General features: G+C 41.1%; 1 protein-coding gene and 1 non-coding gene across 2 annotated transcripts; one reads left to right on the top strand and one right to left on the bottom strand.

Moving 5' to 3' along the window:
• Nucleotides 1-14,376: 14,376 nt before the first annotated feature.
• On the bottom strand, nt 14,377-15,528 carry LOC148551006 (uncharacterized). The gene has a single exon (XM_088494693.1). It carries the CDS (start codon nt 15,526-15,528, stop codon nt 14,377-14,379), a length of 1,152 nt encoding a protein of 383 aa, XP_088350819.1.
• Nucleotides 15,529-16,287: 759 nt separating this feature from the next.
• On the top strand, nt 16,288-16,394 carry LOC148551005 (small nucleolar RNA R71). Its single transcript, XR_015893629.1, has one exon. It is a non-coding gene; the product is annotated as a small nucleolar RNA R71 (small nucleolar RNA).
• The last annotated feature ends 11,199 nt before the right edge of the window (nt 16,395-27,593 follow it).

Genomic DNA, 27,593 nt, shown 5'->3' with positions numbered 1-27,593 from the left:
TTGAGATCTATGGCAATGCCATAGGATCCTCTGTGCCTCTTCTCTAGGCACACACCTACGGATTATTCCGTCTGCACATCTCTTAAAGAGATAGGGTTCATCCCATAAGTAATACTTTGCATCAGTAATTAATTTCTTCTTTTGAATCCTGTTGTACTCCTTGGGTATGAACCTTGCAGCTTTATAGTTTGCAATATCGGCAAACCATGGTGCTTCCTGAATGGCAAATAAATGCTCATCAGGAAACGTCTCAGAGATCTCAAGAAAGGGGAGGGACGTCCCTTCCACTGGCTCTATCCGGGACAGATGATCAGCCACTTGGTTCTCTGTCCCTTTTCTGTCTCTTATTTCTACATCAAACTCTTGCAGAAGCAATACCCATCTGATGAGCCTGGGTTTTGAATCCTGCTTTGTGAGTAGATATTTAAGAGCAGCATGGTCAGTATACACAATCACTTTTGATCCTACTAAGTATGATCTGAACTTGTCAATGGCGTAAACCACTGCAAGTAATTCTTTTTCTGTGGTTGTGTAATTTTTTTGGGCATCATTTAGAACGCGACTGGCATAATAAATGACATGCAGAAGCTTGTCATGCCTCTGTCCCAATACTGCACCAATGGCATGATCACTGTCATTACACATTAGCTCAAATGGTAACGTCCAGTCTGGTGCAGAAATGACTGGTGCTGTGACCAGCTTAGCTTTCAGCGTTTCAAACGCCTGCAGGCACTCTGTGTCAAACACAAATGGCGTGTCAGCAGCTAGCAGATTGCTTAGAGGTTTTGCGATTTTTGAAAAATCCTTTATAAACCGCCTATAGAATCCTGCATGCCCCAGAAAGCTTCTGATTGCCTTAACATTGGCAGGTGGTGGTAATTTTTCAATTACCTCTATTTTTGCTTAATCCACCTCTATTCCCTTGTTTGAGATTTTATGCCCAAGGACAATTCCTTCAGTCACCATGAAGTGACACTTTTTCCAGTTTAAAACTAGGTTGGTCTCTTGGCATCTTTTCAGAACAAGTTTCAGGTGATCAAGACAGGAGCTGAATGAGTCTCCATATACTCATGCCGTCAAAGAGTACAAAGTTCAGATCTAAAATGTCATGAGATGCAAAATAATTCTGGGGATGCAGGGATGATGCAGAGATCCACTTCTAGGGCCCACTTGGTGTGTGCTGGGGCTGAGATTTAAGCAATTCACGTGCAGAGGCCATTTGTGGAGTTGAATGCCAGTTTTTGTGCCAGTTTGGGCGTTCAACTCCAGCTTTTGATCCTTTTCTGGCGCTGGATGCCAGAATTGGGCAGAGAACTGGCGTTGAACGCCAGTTTACGTCGTCTATCCTTGTGCAAAGTATGGACTATTATATATTGCTGTACTTTCCAACGCAATTGGAAGCATGCCATTTCGAGTTCTGTAGCTCCAGAAAATCCACTTTGAGTGCAGGGAGGTCAAAATCCAACAGCATCAGCAGTCCTTTTTTAGCCTGAATTAGATTTTTGCTCAGCTCCTTCAATTTCAGCCAGAAAAATACCTGAAATTACAGAAAAACACACAACTCATAGTAAAGTCCAGAAATATGAATTTTTCCTAAAAACCAATGAAAATAAACTAAAAACTAACTAGAACATACTAAAAACTATATGAAATTAACTCCAAAAAGCGTATAAAATATCCGCTCGTCAGCAGCTCAGAAATTGCCCCCAGCATTTTGCCTTTAAGTGGGCCATGTGAGAGTATTGGCGCGTGCGCGCCATGTGCGCGTGCGCGTCGATTGGCAAAAGCTTCACCCGCGCGGACGCGTCATGTACGCGTGCGCGTCTCTATGTAAAACCACTTTTGCGTGTGCGTGCCTTGTACACGTGCGCATCCATTGATGCATTCCCAATCTTTGTTTCTTCATGTATTCTCCCTTTTGTATGCTTTTCTACTTATTTCTTCCATCCAATACTTGCCTTATAAACTTGAAATCGCTCAACACACACATCAAGGCATTGAATGGAATTAAAGTAAATCAAAATCACCAATTAAGGGCCTAAAAAGCATGCTTTTTACACTTAAGCACAATTCAAGGGAGAATTACAAAACCATGCTATTTCCTTGAATAAATGTGGGAAAACGTGGTAAAATCCCCTAAAATAAGCACAAGATAAATCACGAAATCGGGATTTATCAAATCTCCCCACACTTAAACTAAGCATGTCCTCATGCTAAAATCAAGAAAGAAGCAAAGGGTATTAACATTTATTCAACGCAACTAACTAAATGCAATCTATCTATATGCAACCTATTTACATGATGAAATAGCTTAGTCAAAATAAATCAATCTCCAAGAATACACATGTAAACATAAGGGTTAAGGTATTAGCAATCAAAGCAAACCACAATTGGATTGAATCATTGAAAGAGTTCACAAACTTGCAAGAAAAGATGATCATGGGTGGAAACATGTAATTGAGCGATCGAACCCTCGCCGGATGTGTATCCGCTCTATGCACTCAAGTGTATGGGGTTGATTTACTCAATTCTCCCTTAATCATGCTTTCCAAGATTTGTTTTTCATCTAACAATCAACAATTACTTTATGCATGCATACAAATATCATGAGGACTTTCCCATAGGTTGTAATGGGGCTAGGGTCAAGGTAGGATGCATATGGTCAAGTGAACTTAAAATTCGAATCTTTGATTAACTTAAACTTCCCACCTAACCTATGACAACCTAAACAATTCTAAACAAACCTAGCTATCCATTCTTCACATTTTCACACACTCATGTATTCTTTTTAGATTCTCATACATATGCATTGAATTTATGAAACTTCAAACTTTGGGATATTTTGTTCCCTTCTTGTTGCATTGTAAATTTAAAATATATATATATATATATATATATATATATATATATATATATATATATATATATATATATATATATATTCAAGATAAAATATATACAAGAACATCAATGCATATGGTTTACATATGATTAATACATGAGTTTGTACCGAATTCTTGAAAAATTTTCAACAAAAACATAAACACACTTTTATCTCTACCTAATGTACCCACTTTCCCAAAATTAAGTAATAAACACTCTCACTAGCCTAAGCTAATCAAAGATCCAAACAAGGGACATTTATTGTTTTTCACTTAAGCTTGTAATGTGCTACAATTATGAACAAATGGGTTAAGCATAGGCTCAAGATTGGTTAACAATGGAAGATACAAGGTTAGCTATTTGGGTAAGTGAGCTATTTGAATAACGGCCTCAATCATGTAAATGCATGTATACACAAAATAATGGACATAAAGAATCAAACAAATCAAAGATTACACTCATAGGAAGAGAATAGTGCACACAAGAATGAAAGTAAGTGGTTATATATGATGTAACCACACAATTAAGCTAAAATCTCACATGCTTGTGTTCTTTGCTCAAAACATGATCCACAAGTGTATAATTCAAGCAAGTTCTAAAAAATTTTTTTCAACCAATTGGGGTGGTGCCCTAAAAATGAATTTCTTGGAAATTTTTATCATATTGACTAAGCTTATTCTAATGCAATGTTGTGATTTAGAAAATTTTAAATTTTTTTTTTCTAGTTTACCCCCTTTTTCAATCAGAACACAATTCTTATATGAAAAGGGTCAACTAAGTTTTAACTATCTAAAAACATTTTCCTAATCACAATCAAAGCCAAGATGCAAAACATATATATATATATATATAATAAAAGTAAATAAAAGTGTGCATCAACCAAGATAAGGATATCCGCAATAGTAAATATGTACAGAAATCTCAAAATATTCTAAAACATAAAGTGCAAAATAACTAAAGTAGCAGAAAATAGAAATAGATGTCTGAAAGTTCGTCACCAAATGGATGCAAACACCGGTCACGAACGGTGACCTCCCCACACTTTAGAATCAAGCATCGTCCTCGATGCTACTGCTGAAGCTCAGGTACTGGCTGTGGGACTGGGACTGGCTGTGGCTCTGGCTGTGGCTGTGGAGTGTCCTGCTGAACCTCAGTGGTGAACTGTGTCTCTGGAGGTGCATCCTGATGAGTCGGCTCCTCAGCCAGCTCCTCCTCCTGAGACTGCTCGTCGGAAGCGGGAGAGTCTGGGAGCGGCGGTAGCTCGATGCCCTGTGATATAAACACCTGGTCGATGCGATTGAGAGGTCGCATGACACGACGCTCGAGATGCTCCATGAAGCAAAGCAGGTGCTGCACCAACAGGTAAGTAGGCTCAGGTGCTGGTGCTGGTGGTAAGGATGCTGCGGCTGCTGAAGTGGAGGGGGGTCATGCTGCTGCTGCTGATGATGAAGGCTGAGCTGCCTCCTCTACTGCTCTGGCTCGAGAACGGCGTTTGGGTGGGGGCTTCTCGTGCACCCACCCACCCCATGGAATGGTAATCTCCTTCTTGTCGTCATCTGGGGGTGGTGGTGTCACATCATCGTCTGCCCACGGAACATCAGCCATCTCGATCATGCTGGTGACCAGTGTAGGGAATGGCAGCAGGCCACGGATATGCGCACGCCACATACTCTATCTCATCAGCCGGGGGAAGTTTACCTCCTTCCCCTCCATCACACACCCAATCAAAACTAGCATATCCATCGGAATCTCTGAGAAGTGAGTGGTGGGGAAGACATAGTGGGCGAAGATATGCTGCCAGGTCCTGGCCTCCCTCAACAGATAGGTGAAACGCATATCCTTGGGCTTCTTGTTCCCAGAATCCATCACTCAGGGGGTATCAGGTGTGCCAATCACACGCTTAAGCGCCTCATAGTCAAAAGTCATGCAGTGGATGGCTACCTCTGCCTGCTCATAGGCGCATGTGTCATCAGTATGGGGTTGGCAATGTAATGCCTCCCCAATAGTGGCCTCAGTGATCATAATCTCTCTACCCCGCAGCTGAACTGAATCAAGAGTGGCTCGGAAGAAGTTACAATAAAATTCTCTCACCCATGAAGTGTTCACCCTCCCCAAATCTCTGTCGACGAAATCCAATCCTAACTCCAGAAAACGCGGGTGTTAATGGCATGCCTCACATCATTGGGAAGGAGTAGTTTCTTCTCAATGTTTAGATTCTTCTTTCGGAAGTCAGAGAAACGGAGCTCACAGTAAAGGTTTGGGAATTTGATTGGGTCAGTGGGTGGCAGCAGCTGATTTTCCTTATCCTCTTCATTCAAGAGATTCTTAGCATAGTTTGCATAAGGAGAAGGGGCAGAGGTCTTAATGCGCTTTCTCTTTTTGGAGGTAGTGGCTATAGCCTTTTCTTTGTCTGACATCTTGAAAAATAGAGATGATACAATATAAGCAGATAGCCAAACAGATATAAAGCACTCAAAGCAAAGCATATTCATGAAGTGAATAAAGAAAAGAGATTTCCTGGAATGCAAGCAACAGAATGCAAAATTTAAATCAGACTTCAAACCAAGAATTCAAACCACATATGCACATTACTTGTTCGTCAAGCCTAAGAAACACCATATCCAAAAGAATTATCAAAAGAGTTAAGTTGAAAACCAAAAGAAGTTAGTTGGTTAAACAAGTTAGAGTCAGAAATAAGTTTGAAAATCAGTGTTATGGTGGTTACTCGCTCAATTCAAAAGGGAATGTACAAGGTGAGAATGTAAGCACATTCACAATCATGAAATGCATTAAGTTATTGATGATGAAATATAATATTGCTAGAAAGCAACTAATAAGAAAATAAGTCATCAGTCAATGCAAAGATCACCAGAGTTAAATGAATTGGTGTTGGTGAAAATAAAACCTTGAGAGATAAGTAAATTAAGCACATTTAACACCAATCCCAACAATGCATACAAGTCACAAGGATTGAGATGAGATTTGAAAAATTCGTGCACCATGTGACTAAAGGTAATTTGGGAATAGAGGAATTGAATCACAGTGGCTACATAGGTAGAAGAAATCATCAATCTTGTGAAATCAAGAAAGTTGGGCTTAACTTCAAATGAAAACCAAGTCTATGGTCAATCTGAAAGTTTACTCTACTATGCAATGTATATGAGTAAATTAACATTGCAAGCAAGTAAGGAATATAACAAGTATGACCAAAACTCGTAAACAGGTTCTTGAGGAAATTCCAAAACCATTTAGGCAATAACATTCTATTTGACACATAAATCATCAAATAGACGTTTGTTACACCCATCAAACAATGTCAATTCAAGTAATATGGTTAAGAAAAATCCGGCAACATTTCAGCAGTACATTGGTTAATTCCCAAATTCTAATAAGCCAATCAGTTTCCATATGAATTCATTGAAAACCAGAAGCACCGAAATCATGCATGAATTCATATGAATGGGGCAATTAAGCCAACAGTTCAGCAGTAAAGCAAATTAAACAGCACAAAGAACAGCAGCAGTTGCTTCAGTCAGCATTTCTTTCAATAATCAATCACAAGTAAGCAGCATTAAAACAATATGCAGCAGGGGAAGGGAAGGGAGAGTGGAGGTGTGAACCTGCCAGAGCAAAACGGCGGTCTGGTGGCACAGGGGAGCTTGCGCCGGCGACAATGGAGTCGCGGCTGTGCTCGTGGTGGAGCAGGGGCGCTGTGAAAGAACATAGAGGAGGGGATTGAGTGAGAGAGAGGGAGAGAGCGAGGAAGAAGGGAGTTGTGTGGCGACGCCGGCGGTGGTGTGCGCCGGGAGGATCGCCGGAGGAAGGCTGGTGGTTGCAGTGGTGATGGTTGACAATGGAGGGAGAAATGGAACGTTGGAGATGAAAGGAAGGGGTTCGGCACGAATCGTGTCCCTGGGGTAAGTAAAAATTTGAATCCACGCGTGCGCGCACCGTGCGCGTCCGCGTGGGTGAGAGAATAGGGAAGTGGTGCGAAGGCACCATATGCGCTCGCGCGTAGATGGGAAAATTGGGCATTGGCGCGGACGCGTACAGTGCGCGTCCGCGCGGGTAAGCTGGGCCAGAGGCACAAAGGGGGCCCAGAGTTGGCACAACTCTCGGGTCCTTTGGCCTAGGTGATGCTAAAACGCATCGACGCGCACGCGCACTGGGCGCGTTCGCGTGGATGGTTTGAGCTTAAGGAATGGGCGCGGAGGCGCCATGTGCGCCTACGCGTGGGTAAGGAAACACGAAGGGGTGCGGACGCGTATAGCGTGCGTCCGCGTGGGTTGAGGCACAGAGTTGGCCCAAAAGTGGCACAACTCTCTGGTCCTTGGCCCGGAGAACTTAAATACGCAGCCAACGCGTGCGCGCGCTATGCGCTTGCGCGTGGCTTGGCTTTTTTTTTATAAAGAATCAAAAAGAGCTCAATGTCCTCCTAATCTCCTCTAAGATTCTAAAACTAGCTAAGATGCAAAATTAAACACACTTTTGAAATATTGGGAATTTTTCAAATAGTTTGAGAAAACTTGCAATCCAAGCAAAAACTCAAATTCAAAGATTCATCCCTTATTAAGGCATAAAACGTATAAACACCTTAGCAAGCAAAGCAAAATATACTAAGAAGTAAATAAATTATATACAATGGAACCCAATTCATTCATTCGTAATATCTACAAGAGAATGGAAAGAGTTTACCATGGTGGGGTGTCTCCCACCAAACACTTTTAGTTTAAGTCCTTAAGTTGGACAACCGGGAGGCTTCTTGTCAAGGTGGCTTATGCTTGTATCCATCCTTGAACCTCCAAGAGTGCTTGTCCTTCAATCAGTTGTCAAAAGTTCCAACCATCTTCACCAACCTTTGGTGAGGTTCTCTCCAAAATATGGGCTCCCAAAATTGATCGCTATGATGTGATCCAAGATCCCATACTTTGTCTTTGTACCCATCTTCTAATTGATCGACTTGATTCCGTCCAAGTGACGAGAAAGCAGAATTCTCATGAAAGCACCAAACTATCCTCCTAGACCCATTCAATTGAGCATTGCACCAATCCATGCTCTTCAATTTTGAGCTTCCAACCATAATGAGTCTAAATTTAGAACGCCAACCACTAAACATCCTCCTTTTTCGCTTAATTCCACAAAGCGCCCTAAGTTGGCCATTCGTTTCAAGCAAACCATACTCAAGTGGGGTAATAAAGATGAGAGTTAGAAGTTTTACCCACTCAAGTGAAGGATTGGATGGTGAACTAGGTGAAGGAGTTCCCAAAGATCTTGATAAAGCATGCTCTACTCCCGTCCATCCTCTTCTAGAGGTTTCCACCACTTGGCAAGGTTTTTCAAGTTTCTCCTCTTGCCAAACTTCCTCAAGTTCACATTCTTCTTCACAAATTTCTTCTATCTCCTCCTCATCACTCTCATCATAGATAGGAGGTCTAGTAAGGTCTACCTTATCATCAAGTTTAAGCATTGTGGGAAAGGATTCTTCAAACTCAAAAGGATCATATGTTGGTGCGGGATCATCATAGATGGGAGGGCTTGTTGCTTGGAACATTTCTTCCGGTTCTTCACTTACAATAGGTCTTGGAGGTTGCACATCCTCCTTAACCTTGCTTTCTAGTCCACCGAGAGAAGGTTCAACAAGGTCGTCAAGGGCATTGATCAATGTGGGCAAAAAATCACTAGTGATGGAGTCCACTTCTTGGTCAATTTCCTTCAACTCTCTGTTTATTTTTGCAATATTACTCTCCTTTTTAACATCTCTTCCATACTCTGTGGAGGAGGGCTCTTCAACTTGAGATTCCCTTATGTGCTCAACATATCCTAAACATCCACCCACTACTTCCTTTTGTTTGCTAATCTCTACCTTCTCCTCTTGTTGCACTTCTTGCTTCAACTCTTCTTCCTCACCATGGAGCTTCAAGTTCATTCCCTCACTAAGCTCCTTGATTGTTTTTCCACATTCATCAATGGGGATGCTTAAGGTACATGAGCTTAGGTGGGATGTTAGGTGATTCACGGCTTCTACCATGCTAGCTATCCTTGCTCTTAGCTCCTTAAACTTAGTTTCATCCTCCTCTTGTCGCCTTAAGATACGAGATTCAAGGTCTCTCAGTTCTAACATGAAGGCTTCGTCGGGAGGTGGTGGTGGAAGATAGGGTTTGGTGTTTGAGAGAAAATTGTTGATGTTGGAAGGTGGTTCATATCGGTGGAATTCTTGAGGTGGTATATGTGGAATTTGTGGTTCTTGGGAGTATTGGTATTGGGGTGTTGGTTGTTCCAGATGTGGTTCATATGGTTGTTGATATTCTTGAGGCATGCGAGTATGGTGTATGGCTATATTGAGGAATGAGATCATATGCATATGATGATTATGGTTGACAACCACAATGAGGTAGGGCTATATTGACAACCACACCAGTCGGATATCACAGCAATCACACCCTTAAGGCAATTCACAGCTCAAAGCTTCACGATTTAGTGCTCAAGTTGCAAATATAGAACAGAGAAATGCAAACAACGTCAAGCAAGCACTCAAAGGGAATTGTCCATTGTTCATCCTCAAAAAATAGTAATCACACATACGATGTTCTTAATTGTAAGCCCAAGAGATGTTTGATCAAGACATCAACAAAAGTTGAACATTCGTAGAGTGGCTACTCAATTTAGATTCCAAGATGAACAATGAAACTTAGATTACACCAACACAATGCATTTACAACCAAAATTTCACATCAACAAACAAGGAAATGCATTGGTGATTTCAATTTTCTACCATCAAAAGTCATAATAGAAGTTGCATCATCCATACAATATGCCTAACAAGAGAAAATTGAACACATATGATGGCCAAGTCATATGAATCGAACAAAATATTCATTGAGGCATTTTATCGAACATGTGGTATGCAATGTGCAAGTTCATCACAATTAAGCTCGAATTCGATTATAACTAACCCAACGATCAAGCAACAACACTTTGCAATACAAAGAAACAATAAAGAAAGAAACTAATGAAATCTAAGCAACATAAAAGAAATGAAAGCAATTGCAAAGATATTAACATAAAAAGAAAGGAAAGACAAGAACCTAAGATATAAATGTTGAATAGGACAAGAACGAGGGAGGAACAATGGCACTCCTTATAGCCACTGCGAAATCACAGCGTTTGGGTTTGCCAGAAAAAGAAGCACCGGAAGAGAGTACTCACCGGTGGTGTGTAGAGAAAAGAGAAGGGAAAGAAATAAAGAAAGAAAAGAGAAGAGAAGTAAGAGAAAGAGAGAAGGAGAGAGAGAGAGAGAGGTCGCCGGCGGTGGGCTGACGGTGGCGGTGGCCGGGACCGGCGGGGCTGGGCAGAGAAGAAGGAGAGAGAGCAGCGAAGAAGAAAAAAGAAAAGAAGAATGCTGCCTCTCAACAGGGCAGGTTGCCCTGTTATTTCCCAGAACGCGCCGCGTGCGGACGCACAGATAGCGCAACTAAGAAAGGTTGTGAACACACACAGCGTGCGATTGCTGCGACCCAAGAGGTTGCTACAGGACGTGCGGACGCACAAAGACGTACAACCGCACAGAGAAGCTTTTTTTTTTGTACTTGGGGACAGAGGCATGTGTGCGTGCGCACACAGGTCCGTGCGCACGCACAGGGGGTTAGAAATGGGGGAGGTTGTTCATGCGCATAAGCTGTTTGACGAACAAATTTTTGCTAGTAAAGAATTCTCAATAAATTCTCGTTGCAGGTATAGTTTCTAAACCAAAAATAATCCTTTCATACAAAAATTTGGTTGTCACTAAAACAAACCCAATAAAATTAAACCGAAGTATTTAAACCTCGGGTCGTCTCTCAAGGAATTGCAGGGAGGTGTGTTACTTATAATTGGTTATGAGATTCTATCTTTTTGGATTTTTGAATGTTGAACAAGGAATTTAAATTGCAAGAATTAAACTTAATAGTTAAGAAAGGTTCTTGACAAGGTAAGAGAACTAGAAGTCCTATCCTAGTTATCCTTATCAATTGTGATAATAATTGTCCATTGCTCCCACTTAGTTAACCTCTAACTATGAAGGAAAGTCAAGTGGACTAATCAATTTGATTCCTCAAGTCCTAGTCAACTCCTAAGGAAAGACTAGCTTTAGAGGAATCCAAATCAACCAACAACTTTCAATTAACAATCAACAAAGGAGTTTGATAACTCAAGAGTCTCCAATTACTCAACCAAAGCCAAGAACATAAAAATCTAACTTAAAACCTTCCCAAGCATTCTATCAAACACTTGGAAGGCATAACATAAAAACATAGAAAGTAATAGGGAATGTAAAATCTGAAACCAACAATTGCAAGCATCAATGATAACAATTAAAGCAAGAGCAATAAACATGAAATACCTCAAATTGTATTAAATAGGAAATTGAATCTAACATGGAGTTCATAAACCAAATTGTCAACATAAAGTAATCAACAAGGAAAATAAATAAACTAGAAAGCTAGAACAAATAAAAGTAGAAGAGAAACTAAATTAAAAGAACATTGAACCTGGAATTGAGAAGAAATAAACCTAAAACTAAGAGAAATCCTAAAACCTAGAGAGAGGAGAGAGCCTCCCTCTCTAGAAGCTACATCTAAAACCTAAAATTGTGTATAATGAGAAGTGAATGAATGAATGAATGAATGAATGAATGATTTCCCTATTCTACAGCTTCTATTCTGTGTTTTTGGGGGGTTGGAACTGGGCCAAAAACAGCCCAGAAATCACCCCCAGCGATTTCTGTTATGTTGAAATTTCGCACATGCAAGTGTACGCGTGATGCACGCGTGCGCATCACCTATCTTCAAGGCAACTATGGCAAATTATATATCATTTCGAAGCCTCGGATGTTAACTTTCTAAGACAACTGAAACCGCCTCATTTGGACCTCTGTAGCTCAAGTTATGGTCGATTTAGTACAAAGAGGTTAGGCTTGACAGCTCAGCAATTCCTTCATTTCTTGTATTCCTTCCACATTTGCATGCTTCCTTTCCATCCTCTAAGTCATTTCTGCCCTGTAAATCCTGAAATTACTTAACACACATCACGGTATCGAATGGTAATAAGAGGGAATTAAACATAGCAAATTTAAGGATAAAGAAGCATGTTTTCAATCATAGCACAAAGTTAGGAAGGAAAATGTAAAAAATGCGAATTATATGAATAAGTGTGAGTTTAGTGGATAAAATCCACTCAATTAAGCATAAGATGTACCACGAAATAGTGATGCATCACCGTTCCCTCGCTCCCACCAGACGGCTATCAAGTTGTGTGCGAGCGCACACGTTTGTGCATCCGCACAGATGAAGTATGAGACGGGTTGTGTGCATACGCACGCAGCTGTGCGAACGCACAGGCCAGAAAAAACAAGGCAGCGCGCACGCCCAAGCTGTGCTGGCGCTGCGACCAAAGGGCACATTAGGTTACGTGCGGACACACAGGTGCATGCGGCCACACAGGTGGCGAAAAACACAATTTTGTGCGCACGCACAGGTTGGTGCGTGATGAGCGGATAATTTATACCCTTTTTGGCATTGTTTTTACATAGTTTTTAGTATGTTTTAGTTACTTTTTATTATATTTTTAGTAGTTTTTATTCAAAAATCACATTTCTGGACTTTACTATGAGTTTGTGTATTTTTTTTGTGATTCCAGGTATTTTCTGGTTGAAATTGAGGGACCTGAGCAAAAATCTGATTCAGAGGCTGAGAAAGGACTGCAGATGCTGTTGGATTCTGACCCTCCTGCACTCGAAGTGGATTTTCTGGAGCTACAAAAGCCCAATTGGCGCGATCTCAATTATTTTGGAAAGTAGACATTTTGGGCTTTCCAGAAATATATAATAGTCTATACTTTGCCCGAGATTTGATGGCCCAAACCAGCATCCAAAGCTAGCCTAAAACTTTCTGGCGTAAAACGCCCAAAATGGCACAAAAGCTGGCGTTTAACTCCAGAAACAGCCTATGCACGTGAAAGCTTCAATGCTCAGCCCAAGCACACACCAAGTTGGCCCCGGAAGTGGATTTCTACACTATCTGCACTTAGTTACTCATTTTCTATAACCCTAGGTTACTAGTTTAGTATAAAAACTACGTTTAGAGATTTATCTTAAAATCTTTTGATCATCTTTATAGCTTCTTAGGCCATTGTTCACGTTTGGAGGCTGGCTATTCGGCCATGCCTAGACCTTTTTCACTTATGTATTTTCAACGGTGGAGTTTCTATACCCCATAGATTAAGGTGTAGAGCTCTGCTATTCTTCATGAATTAATGCAAGTACTATTATTTTTCTTTCAATTCACGCCTACTTCTTCTCCAAGATATACTCTCGTACTTAATTCAGTTAAGTCAGAATGAAGGAGTGACCCATGACAATCACCCAATCTTTGTTACTCGCTTAGCCAAGATCTGCGTGCCTGACAACCACAAAGCGGTCTACATGATATTCAACGTAGTCATTGCACGACAGCCGGAGCATATTCTCTTGGATATCTAATACACAGACCGAGTCCATGAAATTAGTATCTTTGTGGTATAAGCTAGAATAATTGGCAGCATTCCTGGGATCCAGAAAGTCTAAACCTTGTCTGTGGTATTCCGAGTAGGATCCGGGAAGGGATGACTATGACGAGCTTCAAACCTGCGAATGTTGGGCGCAGTGACAGTGTGCAAAAGGATCAATGGATTCTATTTCGACGCTAGCAGGAACCGACAGATGATTAGCCATGTGGTAGCTGTACCTGGTATTTTTCATCCGAGATGAGAAATCCGACAGTTGATTAGCTGTGCAAAAACCGTACAGGACCATTTTCACTGAGAGGATCTTACAACTTGCCATGGAAGGGAGCACGCATGGTTGGAAGAAGGCAATAGGAAAGCAGAGGTTCAGAAGCAACAAAGCATCTTCAGACGCTTATCTGAAATTCCCACCAATGAATTACATAAGTAACTTTATTTTATTTTATGTTTTATTTATATTTTAATTATCAAAACCTCATAACCATTTGAATCCGCCTAACTGAGATTTACAAGATGACCATAACTTGCTTCCAGCCGACAATCTCCATAGGATCGACCTTTACTCACGTAAGGTTTATTACTTAAACGACCCAGTGCACTTGCTGGTTAGTTGTGCGGAGATGTGAAAAGTGTGAATCACGATTTCCTACACCAGTGCGTACGCACAGATGCCCTGTTTCAGAAAATTCATTTCTCTTCAAAACTAAGGTTCCTACCCTTAGCATATCAACATACCAACCCCAAATCAATCAAAGAAGCACAGTTTCATGGTCCACAAGTAACTTAACCTATTCAACTCAAAACTACCAAACCAAACCTAAACTACTCGTTATATCACAAGAAAGCAAATAATTCAAAAGGCTATAAACAAGAGATAAAATTGAAACAAAGTTACCATGGTGGGGTGTCTCCCACCGAGAACTTTGGTTTAGAGTCCTAAGTTGGACTTGCATGGCTTCATTTGTCACTTGGAAACTTCACCAAAGAGGAAAATCTCCAACTCCTTGGCATTTTTGGGTTGAGTGTGATCCTTTGAATTTGACTTCTTGGCAACATCCTCTTTTTCTTGTTCCTTCCATCCTCAATCACTTGATCTTCAATGATTTCGCATCCAAAAATAGAATAGGCTTCAAGAACGGGCTTGTTTGATTCCTCCAAAGTGAACTTGACCAACATGCCATCCGATTCGAAAGAATAGACTCCCGAATGTGCATCTAGCTTGAAACGGGCCGTCTTCAAGAATGGCCTTCCAAGGAGTATGGATGATGGCTTGTTAGAGTCAATGGGAGGGGTCTCCAAAATGTGAAAATCAACTGGAAAGAGAATCCCTTGAATATTAACTAGCACATTCTCTGTAATCCCCACAACTGAGACAATACTTTTATCGGCTAGCACAAACCTCGCCCTGGACCTCTTTAGGGGTGACAAATTCAGTCTTTTATAAATGGGGAGTGGCATAATGCTTACGCACGCCCCCAGATCACACATACAGTCCATGAATTTCATTCCACCAATCAAGCAAGTGACCAAACATAGGTCGGAATCATTGCATTTTTCAGGAAGTAAAGAAGAGATAAAATCATCTACCAGCTTTGTGTTGAGGTTGCCAAGCTTGTCCTTGTGAGTGCAAACATCTTTAAGAAACTTGGCATATTTGGGTACTTGTTGAATGGCTTTGAAGAGGGGGACGGTGACTTCAACCTTCTTAAAAATTTCCACCATATTGGGGTCAAGCTCTTTTTGTTTCTTGGCTTTCTTGGCTAAAGTTGGAAATAGAATGGGCAAAGGCTCTTCAAGCAAGGTCTTTCTCTTTGGCTCCTTGACCTTGGGTGGTTCTTCCTCGCTTTTTTCAACACCTTCATTTTCATCCCTCATCACCCCCACTTCAACTCCTACATCTTCATTGTTTATCTCTTTACTCAACTTTGTAGGCATAGCAACATTCTTATCAAGTTTAGTGCCACTCCTAAGGGTAATGGCATTAATGCTACCCTTAGGGTTGGGTTGAGGTTGGGAGGATAAACTACTTGAGGTTGAAGCTTGTTGGGTGTTTTGTGCGATTTGAGGAGGAAGAGTTAAACGGGAAAGGGCGTCGGCTATTGTAGCCATATATGCCTCTTGTTTCTTATGGAACTCTTGTTGCTCTTGCATGAAGGTGTGAATTATGTCATTCATGTGATGTTGATTGGAGGGAAGGGCTTGGTTAACTGGAGGAAGGCTAGGCCTACTATGGGGGTGTTGGTATTTCGCTTGGGGTTGAGATTATGGGGGTTGTTGGTATTATGGTTGACCTTGGGGATATTGATGGTAGTAGACTTGAGCATTTTGGTTGGGATGAGCTTGAGGAGCTTGGTTCCACCTTTGGTTTGAATTATCCTTCCACCCTTGGTTTTGATTGCCTCCATGTTGGTAGGGTCCTTGATTGTAATTTGGTCTTTGCAGATAAGGGTTGGCTACCGCCAATGTGGTGTCCTCTTGGAGTTGAGGGAACTCATCGGTGTAATGAGTGTTACAAGCACAAACACACATATCTTTGGTGGTCCTTCGATCCTTGGAGGATGAGGTGGAGCATTTATCAAAGCTTGAGGAATTTTTTGCCCTTGGGTGATTTGTCGCAACAAGATTGTCATTTCTCCGAGGGTCTTGGTCAAAGTAGCATCTCCGGAGGGAGAAACTTCACTCAAAGCTTTCGGTTGTGGACTCCTTGCCCTTGAGTGCTGAGTTGAGTCTGCCAAATCTGATATAACTTCCCAAGCTTCTGCAGCGGTCTTGTTATTGGTCAATGATCCTCCACTCGCGGCATCTAGGAGGAGCTTGTCTTGGTGATGCATTCCTTGATATAAATAACTGATAAGAACCAACTAATCAATCCTATGGTGAGGGCAAGCCTCCAGCAACTTCTTAAATCTCTCCTAGTATTCATACAAAGTCTCCCCATCTCGTTGCACAATGCAAGAGATCTCTCTTCGCAACTTGTCTATTTTCTGGAGAGGGTAGAACTTTTCCAAAAACTCTTTATGTAACAAGTCCCAATTGGATCTAATTTCACCCGGTTGAGTATAAAACCACTCCTTCGCTTTTCCCTCCAAAGAGAAAGGAAAAGCGAAGACCAACACTGCGGCTTCATCCGCCCCATGCCTTCTTGCAGTTGCACATGAAACTTGGAAATCCTTTAGGTGTTTCAGAGGATCTTCCCAGGTAGTCCATTGTATTTGGGAAGCAAGTTTATCGTGCCAGACTTGAGCTCAAAATTAGGGTCTAAATCTAGATACAGAATTTGAAGCGGTTGCAAGTCAAGATCAGGAGCTCCGGCCTCCTTCAAGGTGATTCTTCAAGGTGGGTCCGCCATGACGGTGTCACTTGAGTCACTCAAAGAGAGTTCAGTACTCCCCACAGATGAATATAGAGTCTCCTCGTTGATTGGAGAATGATAGTCACGGATGGGTTATATGAGTTAAAGTTAGCCGACACCGAGCTTGCCTTATATGAGTTAAAGTTCTTTCGATTTCTGGATCAAAAGTGGCCAAGCTCGGGTCTGGAAGCGACCGTGTCATTCAACTGAGGAGGCAAGGAAAACCATGCAATTATGAAAAGCAAAACAAAAATATGCAAGTAAACAAGAACCACTTAACAATCAACAACTACTAAGACTAACTAGAGAGAAAAATAGTATCTACAATAAGTGCTAAGTAGCAAATCAAAAATCAAATATTTACACTATTCACATATTTACAACAACCAAAATTGTAGCACTCATTGCACTTAAAGTGAACTCCCCGGCAACGGCGCCAAAAACTTGACGAGAGAATTATTGCCGATTTAGAATCAATCAAAATAAGAATCACTTCATTGGTAGCATAGTCCAAACCAATAATGAACTCTCACAATTAAAGTTTAAATCAAAGATGTCACAGTTCAAATCAAATAACCAAGAGTATTCAAACTCCTGAGTCGTCTCCCAAGGAGTACTTCTAGAACAATGAGTGTGCAAATCCGGTTGTAGTGATCAAGGGGTTGTCAATGAAGAAATGAAAATATAAAGCAATAAAAGAACATGCAAAATTGTAATGATTGAACTAATAAAGAAATTAAAGAACCGACTATGTAATATAAACAAGTAAAGTATAAAAGAGATCAACATAGAAGTATATGAAAGATTAAAAGCATCAAAAAGAGTCTTGGCTTGGAGTGAGCTAAGGGTCCTTTCCTTGTTGGAACCACAACTATAACAATTATGATGGATTAATCTCACTTGATCAACCCTCACATCGGAAAGTAAGTTAAATGAGCATAAGTATTCTCAACCCATAAATCCTAAATTTCTTGCTAATTGGCTTAGCAACAAATTAGCATTAGTGGGAACAAGAACAATTAACAATCCAAGAATTGAAACTAAATATTGGACATTCCAACTCTAGAAATCCAATTGCTCACTTTACCCAAGCCAAGAACCAAAAATTTAGCCTAAAATCATGTTTGACATTTTGTCAAACACTTGGTGGGCATAAACCTTAAACATGGAGAAAAAGAGAAAAGGCTTCAAACTAAAAGCAACAATTGATCTCAATCAACAAGAATAACACAAGGAAGCATGAAACAAACATCAAACATCAAATTCATCAACAAGAAATTAAAATTGCAAGAGAGAAGCAAAATTGAACTATAACTTGAATTAGAAGAAAGAGTAATGACAATGTAACTATAAAGAGTAATAACAAGAGAATACTTACAATGAAAGCTAGCAAAATCCAAGATCAAAAATGGAAATGGCACTTGAATGTAAAACCCTAATAGAGATGATAAAAAACTTAGAGAAAAACTAACTAAAGCTTCCTACTACTACTCCTAAAACTATACTAAATGATATGCTATGTTAAGTTGATCATTTCCCCTCCAATATGAGCTAGAATACTGATGAGCGGATATTTTATACGCTTTTTGGGGATAATTTCATATAGTTTTGAGTAAGTTTTAGTTAGTTTTTAGTCTATTTTTATTAGTTTTTAGGAAAAATTCATATTTCTGGACTTTACTATGAGTTGTGTGTTTTTCTGTAATTTCAGGTATTTTTCTGGCTGAAATTGAAGGAGCTGAGCAAAAATCTGATTCAGGCTGAAAAAGGACTGCTGATGCTGTTGGATTCTGACCTCCCTGCACTCAAAGTGGATTTTCTGGAGCTACCGAACTCGAAATAGAATGCTTCCAATTGCGTTGGAAAGTAGACATCCAGGGCTTTCCAGCAATATATAATAGTCCATACTTTGCACAAGGATAGACGACGTAAACTGGCGTTCAACGCCAGTTCTCTGCCCAATTCTGGCGTCCAGCGCCAGAAAAGGATCAAAAGCTGGAGTTGAACGCCCAAACTGGCATAAAAACTGGCGTTCAACTCCACAAACGGCCTCTGCACGTGAATTGCTTAAGTCTCAGCCCAGCACACACCAAGTGGGCCCCAGAAGTGGATCTCTGCATCATCCATCATAGTCTACTCATATTTTGTAACCCTAGGCTACTAATTTAGTATTTAAACAACTTTTAGAGACTTATTTTGTATCTCATGATATTTTAGATCTAAACTTTGTATTCTCTGACAGCATGAGTCTCTAAACCCCATTGTTGGGGGTGAGGAGCTCTGCTGTGTCTCGATGAATTAATGCAAGTATTTCTGTTTTCCATTCAAACACGCTTGTTCCTATCTAAGATGTTCATTCGCGCTTAACTGTGATGGAGGTGATGATCTGTGACACTCATCACCTTCCTCAAATCATGAACGTGTGCCTGACAACCACCTCCGTTCTATATACGATTGAATGAGTATCTCTTAGATTCCTTAATCAGAATCTCCGTGGTATAAGCTAGAACTGATGGCGGCATTCATGATAATCCGGAAAGTCTAAACCTTGTCTGTGGTATTCCGAGTAGGATTCAAGGATTGAATGACTGTGACGAGCTTCAAACTCCTGAAGGCTGGGCGTTAGTGACAGACGCAAAATGATAGTAAATCCTATTCCAACCGGATCGAGAACCAACCGGTGATTAGTCGTGCTGTGACAGAGCACGTGAGCGTAGTTTTCACTGGAAGGATGGAAGGTAGCCATTGACAACGGTGATCCACCAACACACAGCTTGCCATAGGAGGACGTGCGTGCGTGAACAAGAAGACAGAGGAAAGCAGAGATTCAGAAGACAAAGCATCTCCAAAACTCCAACATATTTTTCATTACTGCATAACAAGTAACCTTTAATCCATTCTCTATTGTTTATTTGCAATTCAACTGATAAACATAATTGACTTCCTGACTAAGATTTACAAGATAACCATAGATTGCTTCAAACCAACAATCTCCGTGGGATTCGACCCTTACTCACGTGAGGTATTACTTGGACGACCCAGTGCACTTGCTGGTCAGTGGTACGAGTTGTGAAAAGTGTGATTCATAATTCGTGCACCAAGTTTTTGGTGCCGTTGCCGGGGATTGTTCGTGTTTGGACAACTAACGGTTTATTTTGTTGCTTAGATTAGGAAAAATCTTTCTTTTTTTGGTTTAGAGTCTTTTATTAATTATCCCTTGTTAAAACACTTTAAATTTATAGCTCAATTAGTTAGAACGTGGTGTTTATGTTCATGGTAATTGGCTATCATATTTTTTAAAATTCTTTTTCAAAAATAATTTTTTTTATTAAATCCTGTGCCAAACTTTAAGTTTGGTGTTTTCTTGTTGATTTCCCTTTGGTTTTCGAAAATTTTGGTTTGGTTTTCTAAAAATTTTAAGTTTGGTGTTCCTTGGTGTTTTTCCTCCAAAATTTTCGAAAACAAGGAGCATTAGATCTAAAAATTTTAAATCTTGTGTCTTTTTCGTGTGTTTCTCTTTCATCATAAAATTCAAAATTCAAAAAAAAAAATAATAAATAAATAAATAAAATAAAATAAATAAAAAGGTAAATCAATCCAAGTTATATCCCTTTATCCATCATGGACATAAGTGGAAATGAACAGTCCAGGAGGACTCTGGGGTCATATTCTAACCCCTCTACTGCTTCATATGGGAGTAGCATTTGCATACCCTCCATTGGAGTTAGTAGCTTTGAGTTGAATCCTCAGCTCATTATCATGGTGCAGCAAAGTTGTCAGTATTCCGGTCTTCCACAGGAAGAACCTACAGAGTTTCTGGCACAATTTTTACAAATTGCTGACACAGTGCGTGATAAGGAAAAAGATCAGGATGTCTACAGAATATTACTGCTTCCATTTGCTGTAAAAGATCAAGCTAAGAGGTGGTTGAATAACCAACCTAAGGCCAGCATAAGGACATGGAAACAGCTGACAGAAAAATTCCTAAATCAATATTTTCCTCCAAAAAGGATGACACAGCTAAGGCTGGACATCCAAGGCTTTAAACAAGGAGATAATGAATCTCTTTATGATGCCTGGGAGAGATACAGAGAGATGCTACGAAAATGCCCCTCTGAAATGTTTTCAGAGTGGGTTCAGTTAGACATCTTCTACTATGGGCTTGCAGAAGGAGCTCAGATGTCTCTAGATTACTCAGCTGGTGGATCTATCCATATGAGAAAGACAATTGAAGAGGCTCAAGAGCTCATTGATACAGTTGCCAGGAATCAGCATCTGTACCTAAGCAGCAACCCTTCCATGAATGAAGAGGTTAAAACAGTAACTGCTGAATTTAGTACTGTAAAACAAGCTGCTGAATTCAATCAGCAATTGGATTTTCTAACAAAGCAGCTAGCTGAATTCAAGGATAGGCTACAAGAGACAAGGATAGCTAATATACATATGGACGAACAGTTTAAGCAAACAAAGCAGCAGCTATCAAGGCAAATAGCAGAAGAATGCCAAGCAGTTCAATTAAGAAGTGGGAAAACATTAAATACCCCACCTCAAGGCATCAAAAATTCAAGAAATGAGCAACCCACCAAAGATTCACCTGAGGACAGTAAGAGCCCAGGGAAAAATAATTCTGGCGCTAAAACGCCAGAAAATGGGTGGAAGGCTGGCGCTGAACGCCCAGACCATGCCCAAAACTGGCGTTCAACGCCAGAAACAAGGCAGAATTGGCGTTCAACGCCAGAAATGGACAAGAATCTGGCGTTGAACGCCCAAATGAGGCAGAATCCAGCATTGAACGCCCAAAATGGGCACATTTCTGGCGTTCAGGCGCCAGGAACAGACAGTGAGCTGGCGTCTAACGTCACTCCAGCTTCTGACTCTGGCACTCAATTGCCAGTGAGGGATCAGACACACACAAGTGCTGATAACAACCCCTCTAAAAAGGCTTCTTTAACCACTAAGGTTGAGGAATATAAAGCCAAGATACCTTATCCTCAAAAACTCCGGAAAGAGGAGTAGGATAAGCAATTTGCTCGCTTTGCAGATTATCTAAGGACTCTTGAAATAAAGATTCCATTTGCATAGGCACTTGAGCAAATACCTTCTTATGCCAAGTTCATGAAAGAGATCTTGAGTCATAAAAAGGAGTGGAGAGAAAGAGAAAGAGTTCTCCTCACTGAAGAATGCAGTGCAGTCATCCTGAAAAGCTTTCCTGAAAAGCTTAAAGACCCTGGGAGTTTTCTGATACCATGCATATTAGAAGGTGATTGCACCAAGACAGCTTTATGCGATCTTGGGGCAAGCATCAACCTAATACCTGCATCCACTATCAGGAAGCTTGGCTTAACTGAAGAAGTTAAACCAACCCGGATATGTCTCCAACTTGCTGATGGTTCCACTAAATACCCATCAGGCGTGATTGAAGACATGATTGTCAGAGTTGGGCCATTCGCCTTTCCCACTGACTTTGTTGTGCTGGAAATGGAGGAGCACAAGAGTGCTACTCTCATTCTAGGAAGACCCTTCCTAGCAACTGGACGATCCCTCATTGACGTCCAACAGGGGGAAATAACCTTGAGAGTCAATGATGATGAGTTTAAGTTGAACGCTGTTAAAGCCATGCAGCATCCAGACACATCAACAGACTGCATGAAAGTTGATCTTATTGACTCTTTGGTAGAAGAGATCAACAGGGCTGAGAGTCTCGAATCAGAGTTGGAAGACATCTTTAAAGATGTTCAGCCTGATTTGGAGGATTCAGAGGACATGAAAGAGCCTCTGAACTTTCTTCTGAAAGAGGAAAAACCTCCTAAACCCGAGCTCAAGCCACTACCACCATCCTTGAAATATGCATTTCTGGGAGAAGGTGACACTTTTCCAGTGATCATAAGCTCTGCTTTAAATTCACAGGAAGAGGAAGCACTTATTCAAGTGCTAAGGACACACAAGACAGCTCTTGGGTGGTCCATAGGAGACCTTAAGGGCATAAGCCCAGCTAGATGCATGCACAAAATCCTATTGGAGGATAATGCCAAACCAGTGGTTCAACCACAGAGGCGGTTAAATCCAGCCATGAAGGAAGTGGTGCAGAAAGAGGTCACCAAATTACTGGAGGCTGGGATTATTTATCCTATTTCTGATAGCCCCTGGGTGAGCCCTGTTCAAGTCGTCCCAAAAAAGGGAGGCATGACAGTGATTCATAATGAAAAAAATGAACTGGTTCCTACAAGAACAGTTACAGGGTGGCGCATGTGTATTGACTACAGAAGGCTCAATACAGCCACCAGAAAGGATCATTTTTCTTTACCATTCATAGACCAGATGCTAGAAAGACTAGCAGGTCATGATTATTACTGCATTTTGGATGGCTACTCAGGCTAAAACCAGATTGCAGTAGATCCCCAGGATCAAGAGAAAACAGCATTCACATATCCATCCGGAGTGTTTGCTTATAGAAGGATGCCATTTGGGCTATGTAATGCGCCTGCAACCTTCCAGAGATACATGCTCTCTATTTTCTCTGACATGGTGGAAAAATTTCTGGAAGTCTTCATGGATGACTTCTCAGTATATGGAGACTCATTCAGCTCCTGTCTTGATCACCTGAAACTTGTTCTGAAAAGATGCCAAGAAACCAACCTAGTTTTAAACTGGGAAAAGTGTCACTTCATGGTGACTGAAGGAATTGTTCTTGGGCATAAAATCTCAAACAAGGGAATAGAGGTGGATCAAGCAAAAATAGAGGTAATTGAAAAATTACCACCACCTGCTAATGTTAAGGCAATCAGAAGCTTTCTGGGGCATGCAGGATTCTATAGGAGGTTTATAAAGGATTTTTCAAAAATCGCAAAACCTCTAAGCAATCTGCTAGCTGCTGACATGCCATTTGTGTTTGACACAGAGTGCCTGCAGGCGTTTGAAACGCTGAAAGCTAAGCTGGTCACAGCACTAGTCATTTCTGCACCAGACTGGACATTACCATTTGAGCTAATGTGTGATGCCAGTGATCATGCCATTGGTGCAGTATTGGGACAGAGGCATGACAAGCTTCTGCATGTCATTTATTATGCCAGTCGCGTTCTAAATGATGCCCAGAAAAATTACACAACCACAGAAAAAGAACTACTTGCAGTGGTTTACGTCATTGACAAGTTCAGATCATACTTAGTAGGATCAAAAGTGATTGTGTATACTGACCATGCTGCTCTTAAATATCTACTCACAAAGCAGGATTCAAAACCCAGGCTCATCAGATGGGTATTACTTCTGCAAGAGTTTGATATAGAAATAAGAGACAGAAAAGGGACAGAGAACCAAGTGGCTGATCATCTGTCCCGGATAGAGCCAGTGGAAGGGACGTCCCTCCCTTCTCTTGAGATCTCTGAGACGTTTCCTGATGAGCATTTATTTGCCATTCAGGAAGCACCATGGTTTGCCGATATTGCAAACTATAAAGCTGCAAGGTTCATACCCAAGGAGTACAACAGGATACAAAAGAAGAAATTAATTACTGATGCAAAGTACTACTTGTGGGATGAACCTTATCTCTTTAAGAGATGTGCAGACGGAATTATCCGTAGGTGTGTGCCTAGAGAAGAAGCACAGAGGATCCTGTGGCATTCCCACGGATCTCAATATGGAGGCCATTTTGGAGGTGAGCGAACAGCCACCAAGGTCCTCCAATGTGGCTTCTATTGGCCCACACTCTATAAAGATTCCCGAGAGTTTGTACGTAATTGTGACAGTTGCCAAAGAGCTGGTAATCTGCCTCACGGTTACGCCATGCCTCAACAAGGAATCTTGGAAATTGAGTTGTTTGACGTATGGGGAATTGACTTCATGGGACCTTTCCCACCATCATATTCAAACACTTATATTCTGGTGGCAGTTGACTATGTATCAAAATGGGTTGAGGCTATTGCCCCACCCACCAATGATACTAAAACAGTGCTGAAGTTCCTCCAGAAACATATCTTTAGCAGGTTTGGTGTCCCTAGAGTGTTAATCAGTGATGGGGGCACTCACTTCTGCAATAAACAGCTTTACTCTGCCATGGTTCGGTATGGAATTCGCCACAAGGTGGCCACTCCATATCATCCACAAACCAATGGGCAAGTTGAAGTCTCTAACAGAGAATTAAAGAGAATCCTGGAACGGACAGTAAATACCCGTAGAAAGGATTGGGCACGGAGCTTGGATGATGCTCTGTGGGCTTACAGAACAGCATTCAAGACCCCTATAGGGACCTCTCCATACCAACTCGTGTATGGTAAGGCATGCCACCTGCCCGTGGAACTGGAACATAAGGCCTACTGGGCAACCAGATTCCTAAACTTTGATGCCAAATTAGCAGGAGAAAAACGATTGCTCCAGCTAAATGAGCTAGAGGAATTCAGATTCACAGCTTTCGAAAATGCCAAGCTTTATAAAGAAAAATAAAAAAAAATGGCATGACAGAAAGCTGTCATCTAGAATCTTTGAACCAGGACAGAAGGTCCTGTTGTTTAACTCTAGACTCAGGCTATTCCCCGGGAAACTGAAATCCCGGTGGAGGGGACCATACGTGATTACAAGTGTGTCACCATATGGTTATGTGGAGCTTCAAGATATTGATTCTGATAAGAAGTTCATTGTCAATGGACAGAGAATCAAGCATTATCTTGAAGGCAACATTGAGAAAGAATGCTCAAGGCTGAAGCTAGATTAAAAGCTCAGCAAGGTCCAGCTAAAGACAATAAAGAAGCGCTTGCTGGGAGGCAACCCAGCCATGGGGCAACAATCCTCTAAGCATTTTGCCCTATTTCTATTTTTATTTTTATTTGTTTATATAGAGTTCATTGACAACAAGGTAAATAATCATTTACAGAAGACCTCGGCACACAAAACAGAGAAAAAGATCTCACTGGCAAGAAAATGCCAGTAAAAGAGCATTTTGGGCGTTCAACGCCCAAAATGGGCATCCACTGGGCGCTGAACGCCAGTGATGATAGCAGCTGGGCGTTCAACGCCAGAAAGGGGCACCCACTGGGCGTTGAACGCCAGTAATGGCAGCAGATGGGCGTTGAACGCCCAGGAGAGCAGCAATTGGGCGCTGAACGCCCAAAACAGGCAGTGTTTGGGCGTTCAAACGCCAGGAATGCAGGGAGGAGCCAAATTCATTTTTCCACACGTATTTCCATTTTAATTTCAAATTTCATGCTTCAATGCATGATTTTTACATGAACATGTCAAGAACCCTGATTTCTAAATTCCATAATTTCTAAAAAACCCTACCACAAAAAAATTATCAAATGTATTTTAATCCATAAGCACCAGGCATCTTTGCAAATTCAATCCAACTCTTTTCAAATCTTTTCTGAAAACAAATCTATCTTTTCAACTAATCCATATCTTTTTCAAATCTCCATATTATCTTTTTCAAAATTCAGATTTATCTTTTTCAAAAAATCTATCATATCTTTTCAAAACTAAATTATATCTTCTATCTTATCTTTTTCAACTCAATCTTTTTATCTTATCTTTTCCAATTTTTCGAAAACCCACCCCCCATCCCTTTAAATTTGGGTTCGGCCACCCCCTCCTCCATCAACAATTGCACCTAGCTCTCCTTCTATCCCTCTCCTTTCTTTTCTTTTGCTTAAGGACAAGCAAACCTCTAAGTTTGGTGTGTTTATCCGAGATCACTAAGATCATGGCTCCCAAAGGAAAACAACCCACTCCAAGAGGCAAGAAAGAGAGCGTTCCAAAACCACTTTGGAATCAAGGGAAGTTCTTATCTAAAGAACATTCAGACCATTATCTTAAAGTAATGGGTCTGAGATCAGTGATCCCGGAAGTTAGATTCTATCTGAAAGAAGATGAATATCCGGAGATCCAGGAGCAAATTCGAATCAGGAACTGGGAAGTCCTAGCTAATCCTGAAATGAAAGTAGGAAGGAACATGGTCCAGGAGTTCTATGCTAATATGTGGCAGACTGACAAGCAAAAACTATCTGGAACTGCCTTCTATGAATTTCGAACCATGGTCAGAGGGAAGATTGTTCATACCACCCCTGACAAGATCAGAGAGATCTTAAAGCTACCTCAACTAAAGGATGATCCAGACTCCTTCAACAGGAGGATGATGAGAGCAGACATTGACCTGGATAAGATTCTAGAGGACATATGTATTCCTGGAGCCAGGTGGACCACCAACACAAAGGGTGTCCCAAATTAACTCAAGAGAGAGGATCTCAAACCAGCTGCCAGAGGATGGCTGGACTTCATTGGGCGTTCTCTATTGCCCACTAGCAACCGTTCTGAAGTCACAGTTAAAAGAGCAGTGATGATCCATTGCATCATGATGGGGAAGGAAGTGGAGGTTCATCAGCTGATTTCAACTGAACTCTACAAGATTGCTAACAAAAATTCAAAAGAGGCCAGGTTGGCTTATCCAAGTGTGATTTCTCTGCTCTGCAAGGACGCTGGAGTAAGGATGGGAATAACTGAATATATCCTAATTAAAAAGTCAATCACCAAAGCATCAATGGAAAAACAACAAGCACAGGAGGATCCCATCAAGAAGAGAGCACAGGAATTCCTCCCAGAGATCCCTCAATCTGAATACTGGGAGTATCTTGAGACGTCTGTTACCAAGATACGGGAAGCTATGGAGCAAATAATAAAAGAACAGAAGGAACACAGTCAAATGCTGACCTATATGTTTAAAGAACAAGAGGAGCAGGGGCGTGACTTAAGGGAACTGAAGCGCCAAAAGTCTTCTCTTATAGGACCAAGCACCCCAAGGATCAGAGGAACCCCCGTGCCCCCAGAATAAAGGTTGTTA

The sequence above is a fragment of the Arachis ipaensis genome, chromosome B7, assembly GCF_059453495.1.
Source record: "Arachis ipaensis isolate K30076 ecotype BB chromosome B7, ASM5945349v1, whole genome shotgun sequence".
Classification (NCBI taxonomy): domain Eukaryota; kingdom Viridiplantae; phylum Streptophyta; class Magnoliopsida; order Fabales; family Fabaceae; genus Arachis; species Arachis ipaensis.
This window is presented reverse-complemented; position numbering and strand designations above follow the sequence as displayed.

Bases quoted from the DNA above. Each gene is read 5' to 3' on its own strand.
- LOC148551006 (XM_088494693.1), bottom strand. From the start codon at position 15,528: ATGGCTACAATAGCCGACGCCCTTTCCCGTTTAACTCTTCCTCCTCAA.